Genomic DNA, 13,386 nt, shown 5'->3' with positions numbered 1-13,386 from the left:
TGGGATCTCCTGTAGCTACATAATTCTAGTTTTGATAGTTGCACTCCCTGTAACTACAGTCAGGAGTTGGGTTCTCCTGTAGATACATAACTGTAGTTCTGATAGTTGCATTCCCCTGTAATTACAGCCAGGAGTTGAGTTCTCCAGTGACTATACAACTACAGCTAATGTTTGTTTCTTCTGCAACTACGGCAGTGGTTGGCTTTTGTTATCACTAATGTTGGTCACTAGCCTGGAACTTCGTGAGGCCATCCCCTGCACCTAAAGCCATACCTGGCATGTAGCAATCCCTCAGTAGGTATTGATGAATGATTCTGTGATTATTTTAGAGATGACCTGAATATCAGAAAGCAAAGATTCATGCTGCTTCATTTATGTATTTCCTTTTATGCATGAGGATTACAGTGCTGCTAAAACTACCTCAGGTTGTTGTTCTTTCAGATCCTATAAATCCTACCCCTCCTTCCCTCAATTTTTTAAATCTAGATTATAGAAATTTGGGTTTTCATTACATTTAGAGTCAAAGATGTCTTAAGCATATGCTCATAGAAAAACCTCCAGAAATGTCTTTCCAAGATGAAAGAAACTTTTGATACTTAATAGAACAAATACTGCCTTTGTTTTGATTATTTGTAGTATTTTGGTCTTGAGAGGGACAGATTTTAGGAATTGTGCATCAAGTTAATTCTTAGTAGATGGTCCTAACTTAATGCTCTTAGTAGTTGAAACAGGATGTTTTTTAGCTTAATCTTTTTATTATTCAATTTTTGAATTTCATCCATTTGTTTTCCCATTAATCAGTGAAGTTGCATGAGCCAGCTAGAGAGGAGGTCACCCTGCTGAAGCATTTCTTGTAGTTCCCACGTTCATGACCTTACTTTCTGTTGATTCAGCATAAAGAAGAGGTGGTATGGTCTAGTGAGAGGTGGACAGGGCTGGCAATGAATGGTCTCCATCTGCCACCCACTCCTCAATGGCCTCCCATGTCACTGGGTTCCTCTTTGTTGATAAGGGGGTCTCTGAATGTCATTCAGTCACATATTGAGAGCTATCTGTGATGTAAGAGGTTAACAAATGTGGGTGCCAGTAATATGCTCTGTTAAGTGCAGGCTAAACTACTGGACTGCAAGACTACATGCACCCTCTGTGGCTAGCAGTTCAGTTCTATTTGGGTGTGGGGGCTCTAGGGCAGTGGTCGCCAACCGGTGATCTGTGGACCACTGGTGGTCTGTGAGGTCCTAAAGGTAGGCGACCACTGCTCTAGGGAGTAAAATATCACCTCTGCCCTTAGGGAGTTTCCATTCTGATGGGACGGCAGATGGAGACACATGGAGAGTTCCACAAGCCAAACGCAGACTCAAGTTGCAATGGAGATGTTTTAAGAAGAGTTGTAGTCACCAGTTAGTCATCGAGTGTTGAAGCATTTACTATGGGCCCAGATAGTCTTGGTTCTTGGCATACATGGGTGCACAACACAAAGATCCCTGTGTCTGTGAGAGAAACAAAGAGTAAACACAATAAATATATAAATTCTCTAAAATGTTAGAGACCGAGGACAGGAGTGGAGGTGGGAGGGACCTTAGGGTCAAAGGGACTGGTTAAGGGTGGGATAATTGAGGTCCTCTTCAAGCCAAGACTTGAAAGAAGGGAGGGAGGCAGCCAGGAAGACATAAATAAACAGAGATGGAGGCTGGAAAAACAGTTTTGATAAAATTATTGGAATCTTTGATTTTATTGTCGACATTAAGGAAGTTAGAGGAGAGAGAAAAGTTTGTGGAGTATCTGGGAAGCTCCTGTGAGCCTCACCACCTCCCTTGTTACCTTATTTCCATCTGGTTTGGGTGGGTCCAGTCAGAGTTATTTAAAACTTAAATAAATGAAAAGAATTTATAACATATAACCAGCATGCCTGCGGGGGGAGTGGAGGGGCTCTCAGCTCCAATCACATTTTTGTGTTCAAATTGCTCCCAAACAGCCAGGACCCAAAAGGAAGGCCTTCACCTCATGGTGTTTTTATTTGGGACATTTTCTTCCAGGTCACCTCTTTTATAAATTTGGAATCACGGAATCTGACTGGTACCGAATCAAACAGAGCATCGACTCCAAATGCCGGACAGCCTGGCGGCGGAAACAGCGAGGCCAGAGCCTGGCCGTCAAGAGCTTCTCTCGGAGAACGCCATCCTCCTCCTCTTACAGTGCATCAGGTACACTTAGGGAAGCAGCCTGGAGCAGTTTGCTTTGCAGGACTTGGGGGGTGGTCCTGAATAAGGCCCCTTACCTGCCGAATCTATAGCTGCCCCTCGGATACTAGCAATTCAAGCCTTAACTCTGTGCACACATGTCAGCTTAAGTTATTTAGAAAATGCTGCTTCTGTGACAGTGGGGAGCCACAACCTGACCCACTTGAGGCTCTCGCTGGCAATAGAAGAGGGCATGTAGACCAGGGCCACCACTCACTGATGCGGTGTGGGCTGAGGCAGAAGGACGGTTCAATCAGGACATGCCATGCGCTGTGCTGAGCAGCTCCTTTACTTCCTCCCTCTGCCGAGTTATGTACCATGTTGCTCCGTTCGAGGTGTTTGGAGTAGGAAGTAACACAGATGGGTAAGGAGGAGGGTGGCATTCAAGGTGGGCTTTTAAAAAACCCAGGAGAGAGATGAGCATAATTATATTCCCTTGCCTTCAGGTGTTCATTTGTCTGGAGAGGATGAACAATGTCTTTCTGAGCCATTATATTTAGTCTCATGCTCCTACTAATAAACCCTGGCAAGTGCCGCCTTCCTGCTCAGTTTTGGAGAGGCCAGGGGCTTCCTCCTTGTGAGTGCTGGAATCAAATTAGTTTTGAGAGAAGCATAGAGCATATTCAAGTTTTAAAATAAAACTTTAAGAAAAGCACATTGCTTTTTAAATTTGTGTTGTTTTAATTGTTCTCTATTTTAATATACTGCATACTTGGCTAAAATTAGGTAAAGCAAAATAGGTGGTTAAAGGGACTTCTAGAATTTTTGTCATTGTTCTTTTTGCATACTCAGCCTAACAAAGCAAATCTGATAATGTAAGGCTATTCTGGTGACAGAAATAATTCAGTAAGATGTAACTAAACCAGGATCTTATTATTGGTAGTAGTTCCATCTGGAGTGTCTTGCTTACTTTTGAATTATCAGCTGACATCAAAGGAACTTCCAAATAAATGCTATAAATAAAATTCTGAGCCAAGGTTAGTACTGCCAGTTTGAACACAAACCATAAAGCCACTAGTTTCAAAGCATTTAAAAAGAATCAATTTATTAAAACATTTGAGTTGCTCTCTCTTATCTAGCAGTACTGTATACATTTTTATATGTGCTTGCTTTTAAGATGGCCACATTTTATTGTTTAAAATACAATTCAGCATTTCCCCCCCACAGGTCTCATTGGTGAGATGAAGACCTTAGGTAGGCATCTATTTAGTGCCCAATATTTTAGAGTTGCAGGGAACCAGCTCTTGGAGCTGGTTTTCCACTGGACATAGAGAAGAGCCAGGCCAGGGAGGAGAGGAGGCCCATTGGGTGGCTTGTCCTTTCTGTTTCAGTCTCTTCCGATGGGCACTGTGCTCCAGAGCCGCACCAGCACTATCCCTTGGCCTCGGGTCTATCCGACCATGCTTGTCTCCTGTCACTTGCCATAGATCTTGGTCTGTTTTTGATCACAGAGTCACAAATGCAAGTTTTTGTACTAGACTTTGATATCTATATAAATTACAAAACATGAATTTAAAGTGGTCTTTATGTTGTATAATTATAGGGAGCTATTGATTAAATGGTAAATTCAATAATTTGAATCTTAGGTTTGGGAACAATTATACACACAAATCCTATCTATGGTTTTTTGGAACTATGGGGACTGTCATTCCTTTTGATTATATTTTTGAAAACCAGCAAAATCAGTTGATTTTTATTAACATTGGAGCAGAAATTATTTAGGAACCTATTTAGCTATATAGCTCTTATTAACTGGCAGAGTGGATTTTAAATGTTTTGGTCATTACCCTCTTAAAGAAATTTGGAAAAGTGTTCTTCTTTGCATATTTTTAAGTTGACATTTTAAAATGTTGACACCTAAAATTTTTAATTATACTTTGAAATAATTTAAAAGGATGTAATTTCTGGCATACTGCTGTATTACTTACTTACTAACTTATTTATTTATTTATTTTTATTGATTTCAGAGAGGGAAACATCAGTGATGAGAATCATTGATAAGCTGCCTCCTGCACGCTCACTACTGGGGATCGAGTCCCCAACCCTGGGCATGTGTTGACCTCTTGGTTCATAGGTTGATGCTCAACCACTGAGCCACACCAGTTGGGCTGCTATATTACTTTAAAAAACATACATGCAGGGACTCAATATACCATGTCAATTTGATGTTCATCATTAAATTATTTAAAAAATACATGAAAAGCTTTTCTTTAGTAAAAGTACTTAAGAAAATTTATCTGATTGAGATTTTACAGTTAAAATTAATACACATTATCAAAACAAAAATCATTTGGGATTAAATATAGAAAGTAAAATTTTATTAGAGGGGTATCTTTAAATAGGTGAGTGGAGCTTTTTTCTTTAGTTAGTTTAATTGTCCAAGGACAAATACTACTTATTGCTGATTGAAAACAGAGTTTAATATCTACTTTTTTTACAATTTTCATTTTGTCAATATATATCCTGAGAAACTTCATTTAAATAAGTAGATGTGAATAGTCTGTTGGTGAATAGTCAGTTCTTTAGATTCCTTCTATCTACAGGTCAGAAATCTTTCTTATCTAACCCTAATTACTGATAAGCTCTACAAAATGCCATGCTCTCTGTTGGGGCATGTTGACTTGGATTTCAGAATGAAGAATTTCCCTCTTCTGTGGGAGTTTGGGTTTGGGTTTGGGGTTGGGGAAGAGAAGGCAGCCTGGATGTGTGTACCTACGCTTGTCACCTGGGTTGATGCTGAGCCGTCTGTTTTCCCACAGAGAGCCTGATGAGCACGCCACCACCCGCCAGTGAGATACCACAGCCCCAGCCGCAGGCCCTGCACTATGCCCTGGCCAACGCCCAACAGGTCCAGATCCACCAGATTGGAGAGGATGGACAGGTCCAAGTAGTATGTACCTTTCTACTAGCCTGTCTCCATGAATGAACTGGAAGGGAGGGTGTGGCAGGGATTGGGAAAACCAAGACCAGTTCTCCCTGTGTTTCTGGATCACATGGATAGTTTGGGATGAGGGAAAAATGCATGTTAAAGTAAAAGTAATTAGGGTGAGAACTCTTACATTTCAAAAGGAAGGTCATTACTGGGTAACCCTGACATTGTCGAGGGCCCTTCATGGCTGTGCTGCACCCGCTGGTCACTGTCAGCTCTAAGGGTGCATACTGCTGCCTGTCCTCCTGGGAGGCGTCATAGATGTGTCATAGTTATTTTCTCACTTTGGAAACACAAGTGCCCTTTTACTGGGGGAAGAAAAAGTAATTTCCTTCTGGGATCAATGAAAAAGCTGGTCACCTTAGTTATTGTGTAGCATTTCCTTTGGCTAGTGGGACATGCGTTGAGCTTGTGTGGGCAGTTAGCTCAGCGGTGAGTTCACTTAGCCTTGTGGCTCTGTGTGGGTCCTGTAGCCAAGGTGTGGGGGGCAGGAACTTTGCTAGAGAACGGGATGTTTTCAGTGTGCCCCTGAGATTGTGTTGATGTTTGAGTCACGCCTAGACTCTTTTTTTTTTTTTAAATATATTTTATTAATTTTTTTTACAGAGAGGAAGGGAGAGAGATAGAGAGTTAGAAACATCGATGAGAGAGAAACATCGATCAGCTGCCTCCTGCACATCTCCTACTGGGGATGTGCCCGCAACCCAGGTACATGCCCTTGACCGGAATCGAACCTGGGACCTTTCCATCTGCAGGCCGACGCTCTATCCACTGAGCCAAACCGGTTTCGGCTAGACTCTTTTTGTACATCTGCATCACCAGGGCTTTCTCCTGGAACCCCTATCCCATTCAAGGGTGACCTCAGTTTGATGTCACCTGTCTCAGTTTGATGTTACACTGCCTGGAAAGGGGTGCGCTTCCAGAAAGTATTGATGAGGACTTTTAATGAACTTTTTCTTCCAGAGGAGATGAAGCAGTTAAAAGAAGTGAATTCTTTGTTTAATTGACAGTCACAAAGGCAGTTACTCTTTAAGAAAGTTTTGTGAAAGAATTTCAGAATAAGTTGGACACAGGGTTCACATAGACATAGTAAAATGAAATCAATAGAAATTTCTACAGTAGTTTACTTTAATATTCATTTTTATTAAGATAGAATTTTATTTTATTTAAAAAAAATATTTTTATTGAATTCAGAAAGGAAAGAAGAGGGAGAGAGAGGTAGAAACATCAACGCTCCCTACTGGGGATTGAGCCCGCAACCTGGGCATGTGCTCTTGACCAGAATGGAACCTGGGACCCTTCATTCTATAGGCCGACACTATCCCTGAGCCAAACTGGCCAGGGCAAGATAGAATTTTTAAATACAACCATGGGTATTCATATCACTGAGCAGTATCACTGAGCAAAGTTAAGATTTATTGGAACTACTTATCTGCCTGTTTCTATAAACATAAATGCATTGTATAGTTGGATGTTTTGATGTATTTATTAGTGTCTATTCCAGCTGTTTAGTCATGTGTTTCTTTAATTTAAAAAATATTGACTGACCTGTTTTTGATGTAGATGCACATGTACAAGTCCCCTCCCCACAATCCCACACTGCTCTGTAGCCATGCCACATTCCCAGATCTCTGGGAGACCCTTCCGGGTAGTTCCACAAAGGGTCTCTTTTTAAAAATATTTTTATTGATTTCAGAGAGGAAGGGAGAGGGAGAGATAGAAACATCAGTGATGAGAGAGAATCACTGATTGGCTGCCTCCTGCATGTCCCCGCACTGGCGATTGAGCCTGCAACCTGGGCATGTGCCCTTGGCTGGAATCGAACCTGAGACCCTTCAGTCCACAGGCCGACGCTCTATCCACTGAGCCAAATCGATTAGGGCACACAAAGTTTCTGATCACTCTGAGTTAATAGTATGATTTTTTTAAAAAAAGTAATTCTAATTTTCTAGAAATTTCTGTTTCCATTTTTTTTCTATATGTTCTTCATATTCTGAAATTTGCTTGTTCAGTTTAAGCAGATTTAAAGACTTAACAGAATTTTCCTAGGCTCCATTGCTTCTTTAAGAATTACTGCAAAATGTTCTGTATGTGTTATATACTAACAGTTTAATTTCAAGAGGCTATTAAGTAGCTAATACTATGTACATATTATATTACACTATTCAGGATTTAGTTGTCTTTTTTTGAATTGTGAGCAGATAGTTAAGAACAAAAAATTCAGAAAGTGTTTTTTGTTTCCTCTGGTTTTGATTTTCTTCTGATGCTTCTTGTTGTCTTCTTTCGCTGCGGATCCCACAGGGTCACCTCCACATCGCTCAGGTGCCTCAAGGGGAGCAGGTGCAGATCACGCAGGACAGCGAGGTGAGTCGTGGCCATCAGCACTGCCTGTGGGCTTTCTGCATTCTGATCTTTGTCAAATGGGGCAGACAACTGGGAATCCCCAGACAACACGACGTCCAGCATTGACCACCCGACTCTCATTTCCTTGGGCACAAACTGGCCCTGCCTGTCTTCCTGCCTTTGCTGCACTGCGGGTTTATATGGGCAGTCTAGTTTTCTTTGTCAACACTTGCTATATCCAGTTTTTGCTTCTGTCTGGAGCTGACCTCCAAATACCCTTTTTCTCCCTGCCCATCCTGCTTTCCTGCCTTCCCATCTGAGATGCAGATCTAATTCCCAGCATGGCTGTGGCCCTGCTCTCCTGCCCGAGGGAGTTCCCCAGCATGGAGAGTGGGAAGAGCAGGAGGTGGGGCCCTGCTCCTGCGACAGGACCTCACAGGTTCTCCTCACCTTCATGAGCCTGGGCTCTGTCTCTGGAAGACCAGTGCCCACGTTGTGGGTTGATTGGGAACTGGTGAGACCGCAGGTGTACGTCCTGTGAGCTTTCAGTGCATCTTTTCATGGTTCTTCCCATTCCTGCCACTCCTAGGATTGCCTCAGCTGCCTTAAGTTCATGAGATCCAGGCTTCTAATCACTGGTGGTGTTCTACTTTTCATTAATTCTAATCCATGATAAAGACAGAATGTAGGGAGTCCATCCCAGCTGCACAAGTGCTGTTGCATATGTGTATCAGCTGCCATAGGGGGTCAGTGCGTGAAGGTCAGGTAGACCATCTGTGTTATTGGAAGGTGAGGCCAGCTGGTCATGGTGCTGATATTCTCTGAGCCCCTCAGGGGCGACCTTGTCTTTCTAGCCTTCTTGTCCAGGGCATGGGTGGTTGTTGGCCGCCTGTTAGGGGAACACTGATGATCGTTTCCTACAGCACAAGAGAGCATCAGTAGACTCAGTGTACTTGTCTTTCTCTGACTTTGCCTGTGGCTGCCGAGCAGTGCACACTCGCTCTGCTGGCCAAGCATGGTGTGGAACGGTGTGCCCCTGGCAGCATGGACTGGGAGCTAAAAACATACTTATTTCTAGGCTGGGAAGATAGTACCAGCTTTGTGCAGACCTGCACTGTGGTGTGTTGTTACATGGTGTCGGGTTTCCTCACACACCAACGGCGAAAGCAGGTACAGATCCAGCAGCGACTGTGCAAGTGCTAACTTGTCAAAGAGCCTTTCAGGAGAACCTTTGGAGGGAAGCATTTGACTAGTTTAATGGTGCCTAATGGCTTTTCAGAGCTGCTTTGTGGACACTTCTGCTCACATTCTAGCGGCATGCTAGGCTGCTTTCTTTAACTAGATAAGGCATTTGTGCCCCTTTGACTTTTCAGTTTCCAGAACCCAGGGGCTGAGGGGGAGGTGGTGGTAATTTGCTTATTGACTCGTGTGTGAGGCATTTGCTGAGCTCCCAGTCTGTGCAGGTTGCTGTGCAGGCTATTGCTGCTGTGTGAAAATGTGAGGTAGTGGCTCCCCACAGTGCACTGAGATGAGTGTGCTAGGAGGGCCGGAAGTGATGAGCACTTGCTGGTGCAGAGAACAGAGGACTCATGGGAGAGGGGCTCTGGGATACTTTCTTAGGGAAATTCTTTCATTTGGACCCTGAAGATTTGTCCGTGGGCCCAGCCTGCAAAGGGAAGAGATAAGCAGGGCTTCTCAGGGGAGAACAGGGATACGTGGCTGAATGAATTCCTATGAGAGGAGCACTAAATACCTGGTCAAAGGAGGGGATTGATTCATTCATAGGAGTAATTAATTCAGTAATCGTCATGTGTCCAAACGAGGGAGTGAGAGAAAGCACGTTGGTGTGGCTGAAGCTGCGGCAGGGGAAGGAGAGCAGCAGGCAGTGAACTTGGAGATGGCCATGAGAGGTCTGACTATCAGAGTTAAGGAGCTGGATGGTGAGTGGAAAGTCTGCTGGCTCCTCACCCTAATGTGGGTTCCACGGGAAATGTGCAGAGTGGTGCAGGAAATCTGCAGACTAAGTGGGGTGTCCTGTTGAAGGGCAGGGAGGCTTAATTTTTTAAGATACAGACAAGGGATGGCCAAACGACAATTAAGAAGTGTAAATCTAGAAGGCGGGTACACTTAGTCAGAATGCTTAATTTGCTGGTAGTCATTTGAAAAGAAGGAAAATTGATATAATAGTAAAAGGAAATAATCAACATACATTTTAATATTATTTTTGCTAAAAGAATCATAGTATTTCTTTTTAAAAAAATATATTTTTTATTAATTTCAGAGAGGAAATCCCGCAACCTGGGCATATGCCCTGACCAGGAATCAAATTGAGACCTCCTGGTTCATAGGTCCATGCTCAACCACTGAGCCACTGGGACTGGGCATAAGAATAATTCTTGAATTTAAACTTTTGAAACCAATTTTGTCCCCTTTTTCAGTTTTCATAGCTGAATCCCTCTTGTCTAAATAATCCTGTATTTTTTTTGTTTCCATTAGGAATTGAATGCAATGAATTAGAAGACATTGTTGATAATATTAATGATTACTTTGTAATAGGTTACAATATACAATTGTCTTATCACAATAACTTTTTACCTTGTTCACTTAAAAATAATTATTTTGTCAAAATAAGGGTGTCTGCAAAGAGACATTTAGCAGAACCTATCAAACTTAAATCAATTACTTTTTTTTTTTTTAAAACAAGTGAAAATGAATTTCCAACTGGTGAGATCCCAGTAGGCCTGTGGTCTGGTTAATTGTATTGTGTCCTGCCAATTTTGTGCTTGTGATAATGCACTATTCTTATGTAAGATGTCTCCATGGGGGAACCTGGGTGATGGGTACAGGGACTTCTCACTATACCACTTTTGATTCTTCTTGTGAATCTAAACTTGTCTCAAAATAAAAATTAGAAAAAAATTACATTTGCATTTGCGGTCGGGGGAGGGGTGAAAATGTTTTGTTTTTAGTTTGTTATTTTTTATAAGAAAAAATAGTAACCTGTAAACTCAGCTTAAATATTTTGTTTTGAGTGCTTATTTCTACAAGGGTTGAGTTTTTGTAGACTTGGTGTTTGTGGTTTTGCTGGTTACTCACGAATGGCATGGGGAAGTTATTGCCGCTATGTCTTGAAGTCATTTTTATTCTTGATCTCTCTTTTTTTTCATCCATTTTGCAGGGCAATCTACAGATACACCACGTGGGACAGGATGGGCAGGTAAGTGCTCACCTGCCTTCACTCCATGCTGCTTGCTGTAATAGATCCCCAGACACTGCATTGTCACAGGGAGGGAGCGAGGAGTGGGGAGCCAGAGGGCGGAGCTGCATTAGCCCCAGGGAAATACTGGCTTTACTTGGTGGCTAAGGACATCCTGTGGGGACACATTGACTGCAGGACTCTGGGCTGCATCTGCCTCTTTGTGGAGTTTCAGGTAGCTCTTAGAATTGTAGATGAAACTCCACATCTGTTTATAACTGTTTTCTGTAAATTGACATAAATGTTGTTGATCACTGTGTTTGTACAGTAGCTGTAGAATAAAACAAGGTAGGTTTTGTTCATGGATATTGCTGTCAAACTCCAGCTACTGCTGGACTTTTTCTAATCTTGGACAAAAGTCCTGTTTATAACTGTTTTCTGTAAATTGACATAAATGTTATTGATCATTGTGTTTGTACAGTAGCTGTAGAATAAAAACAAGGTAGGTTTTGTTCAAGGATATTGCTGTCAAACTCCAGCTACTGCTGGAATTTTTCTAATCTTTGGCAAAAGTAACGGAGACCATCATTGAATACATTTGATATTGAATTGTTTTCACAAAGACAAGTGTGCCAACTGTGAGGGTTTCTAGGGAGTGATTTGCTTTCTGAGATCTAGTGAAATTGCTGGTGAATTTGGGGGATTAAAATTTTCATGTCCTTGCCAGCTGGCTTGGCTCAGTGGTTGAGCATCAATCTATGAACCAGGAAGTCATGGTTTGATTTCCGGTCAGGGCACATGCTTAGGTTGCAGGCTCCATCTCTAGTAGGGGGTGTGCAGGAGGTGGCCAATCAATGATTCTCTCTCATCATTGATATTTCTGTCTCTCTCTCCCTCTTCCCGCCTCTCTGAAATCAGTGAGATAGATATATCTATAAATTTTTCATGTCCTTTTGAAGAGTTTTTATTAAAGTAATGTTTGTAACCTTTGAATAATTATGACAGATTCTGGATGATCTTCCTTTTTTTATAAAACATGAACCATAAACACAGAACTCATTTACTTCAAGATAATAATACTTGTTATTCTCAAAACCAAGTGCACGCTCCCCTTTGAAACACCTGTTTTCACATTGTCACCATGAGTGCCTCATGTCTGCCATGAGCCAGTCGTGAAGAGCATGTGTTGCTAGACTAGGAAATGAAAGGATAGTTATAGTCCTTGGATTTTCTCTTGAACCCTCAGAGGGCCTTGGGAGAATTGCACTTATTTAAATTGGAGTTTCTTGGTTTGAAAATTTCTTCTTGAACATATACATGAGGTTTTAATCAGTGTCCTGAAGCAGTATTAATATATAAATATAACAGCTTCCATGGAAAAGAGCCAAAAAGCCAAAGAAATGAAAAATTAAAATCCACAGTTTCTCTGAGTTGCCTCGGTGATAAAGTTGTGGGCCAGGCACAGTAGAATTGGTTCTCAGCAGCTTCAATATGATGTTTCTCTTGGTCGGGCCAGAGATATCGGGCTGGGGCAAGAAAGGACAGGTCACTATCAGTAGTTTCTCTTTGTTCTTGACAATTTAAAGGTTTGTATTCATACTGGGAGGGAAATTTGATCCTAATTAAGATATAGCCTGAACTTTAATTGATGAGAAAAGTAAGTCTGTTGATCTTGATTTCCCTGTTGTTTCTGTCTCTATTCCTGAGCAAAATTCCACTAGAGATTTTGAAATATAATCAGGTGTTTATATTATGTTACTATCCTGTCATTGTGTCTAATCAGGCAACACCATTCCAAATACATCTTGAAGGCAGAGAACCCAGCTTTGTGGATAGGTATAGCAGGCACATGAGCTCTATCCATGATTGTTAGCTCAGGAAGGCTCCTAGAGTTCACATCCGAAGAACCATCTTCTGCAGCTTCCCCAAACGAGTGTTTTCTGCGCTTTTCCCATTCTGCACACTCACCAAGTGCTGCTGCCTCTCCTAAGTTCCTGTCCAAGCCTCATCGGCCTGTTCACACGAGCAGGGATTTACTGTGGATTTATGTCTGTTCCAGCCTGTCTGCCTCCGAGTTCCCACTGACTCTTTCTCTTAGCAACCTTACTACAAAATAAGTAGAACTACTGCACTGATCACTTTCTGTGTCACATCCTAATGTATAAAAACCCAGGGTCTGTAACGACTGACCTAAGACTTGACTGAACACGGGAAGTCAGTCCTGCAGTCAGTGCTGGGTTGCTGTAGCGACCTAGCACTGACTGCTGAGGGGGCTGCGGATCAGGCCCAGAGAGAGAGAGAGGATCTGATCTGCAGCCTCTGTGGTAGCTGTTGATCAGCCATTGCCTTTCTCTTTCTCTCTGGGCTTCACCAGCAGCCAAGCCTCTGTTTCTCTCCAGGCCTCTGTGGGGGCTGCTGATGAGCCCCACCTCTCTGATCAAGCCTGGAGATAGGCCCAGAGATGCTGACTGGCATAGAAACAGACCAATCAGAACCAAATCTGGGTGAACTGTGAGGAGCCAATGGCTGCCTAGTAGGTGGAGCTTTTGACACTGACTGGCATAGAAACTGACCAATCAGAACCAAATCTCGATCAACTGTGAGGAGCCAATGGCTGCCTAGGAGATGGAGCTTTTGATGCTAACTGGCATAGAAACTGACCAATCAGAACCAAATTG

At 42.4% G+C, this 13,386-nt stretch overlaps 1 protein-coding gene across 9 annotated transcripts in view; it reads left to right on the top strand.

Moving 5' to 3' along the window:
* The window catches only part of BANP (BTG3 associated nuclear protein), a 153,083-nt gene that overhangs the window by 82,672 nt on the left and 57,025 nt on the right, over positions 1-13,386 (top strand). For 7 of the 9 annotated variants that reach the window (XM_014536667.1, XM_014536666.1, XM_014536663.1 and 4 more), the window contains 4 exons: positions 2,037-2,204; positions 5,000-5,130; positions 7,462-7,533; positions 10,691-10,729. In XM_014536667.1, coding sequence (XP_014392153.1) covers positions 2,037-2,204; positions 5,000-5,130; positions 7,462-7,533; positions 10,691-10,729 — 410 coding nt within the window. The remainder of the gene's footprint in view (positions 1-2,036; positions 2,205-4,999; positions 5,131-7,461; positions 7,534-10,690; positions 10,730-13,386) is intronic. The other 2 variants (XM_014536669.1, XM_005862515.2) reach the window with 1 other exon arrangement.

The sequence above is a fragment of the Myotis brandtii genome, unplaced genomic scaffold (assembly GCF_000412655.1).
Source record: "Myotis brandtii unplaced genomic scaffold, ASM41265v1 scaffold165, whole genome shotgun sequence".
Taxonomy (NCBI): Eukaryota; Metazoa; Chordata; class Mammalia; order Chiroptera; family Vespertilionidae; genus Myotis; species Myotis brandtii.
Note: the sequence above shows the minus strand (reverse complement) of the source record. Positions and strands in the feature narration are given on the sequence as shown.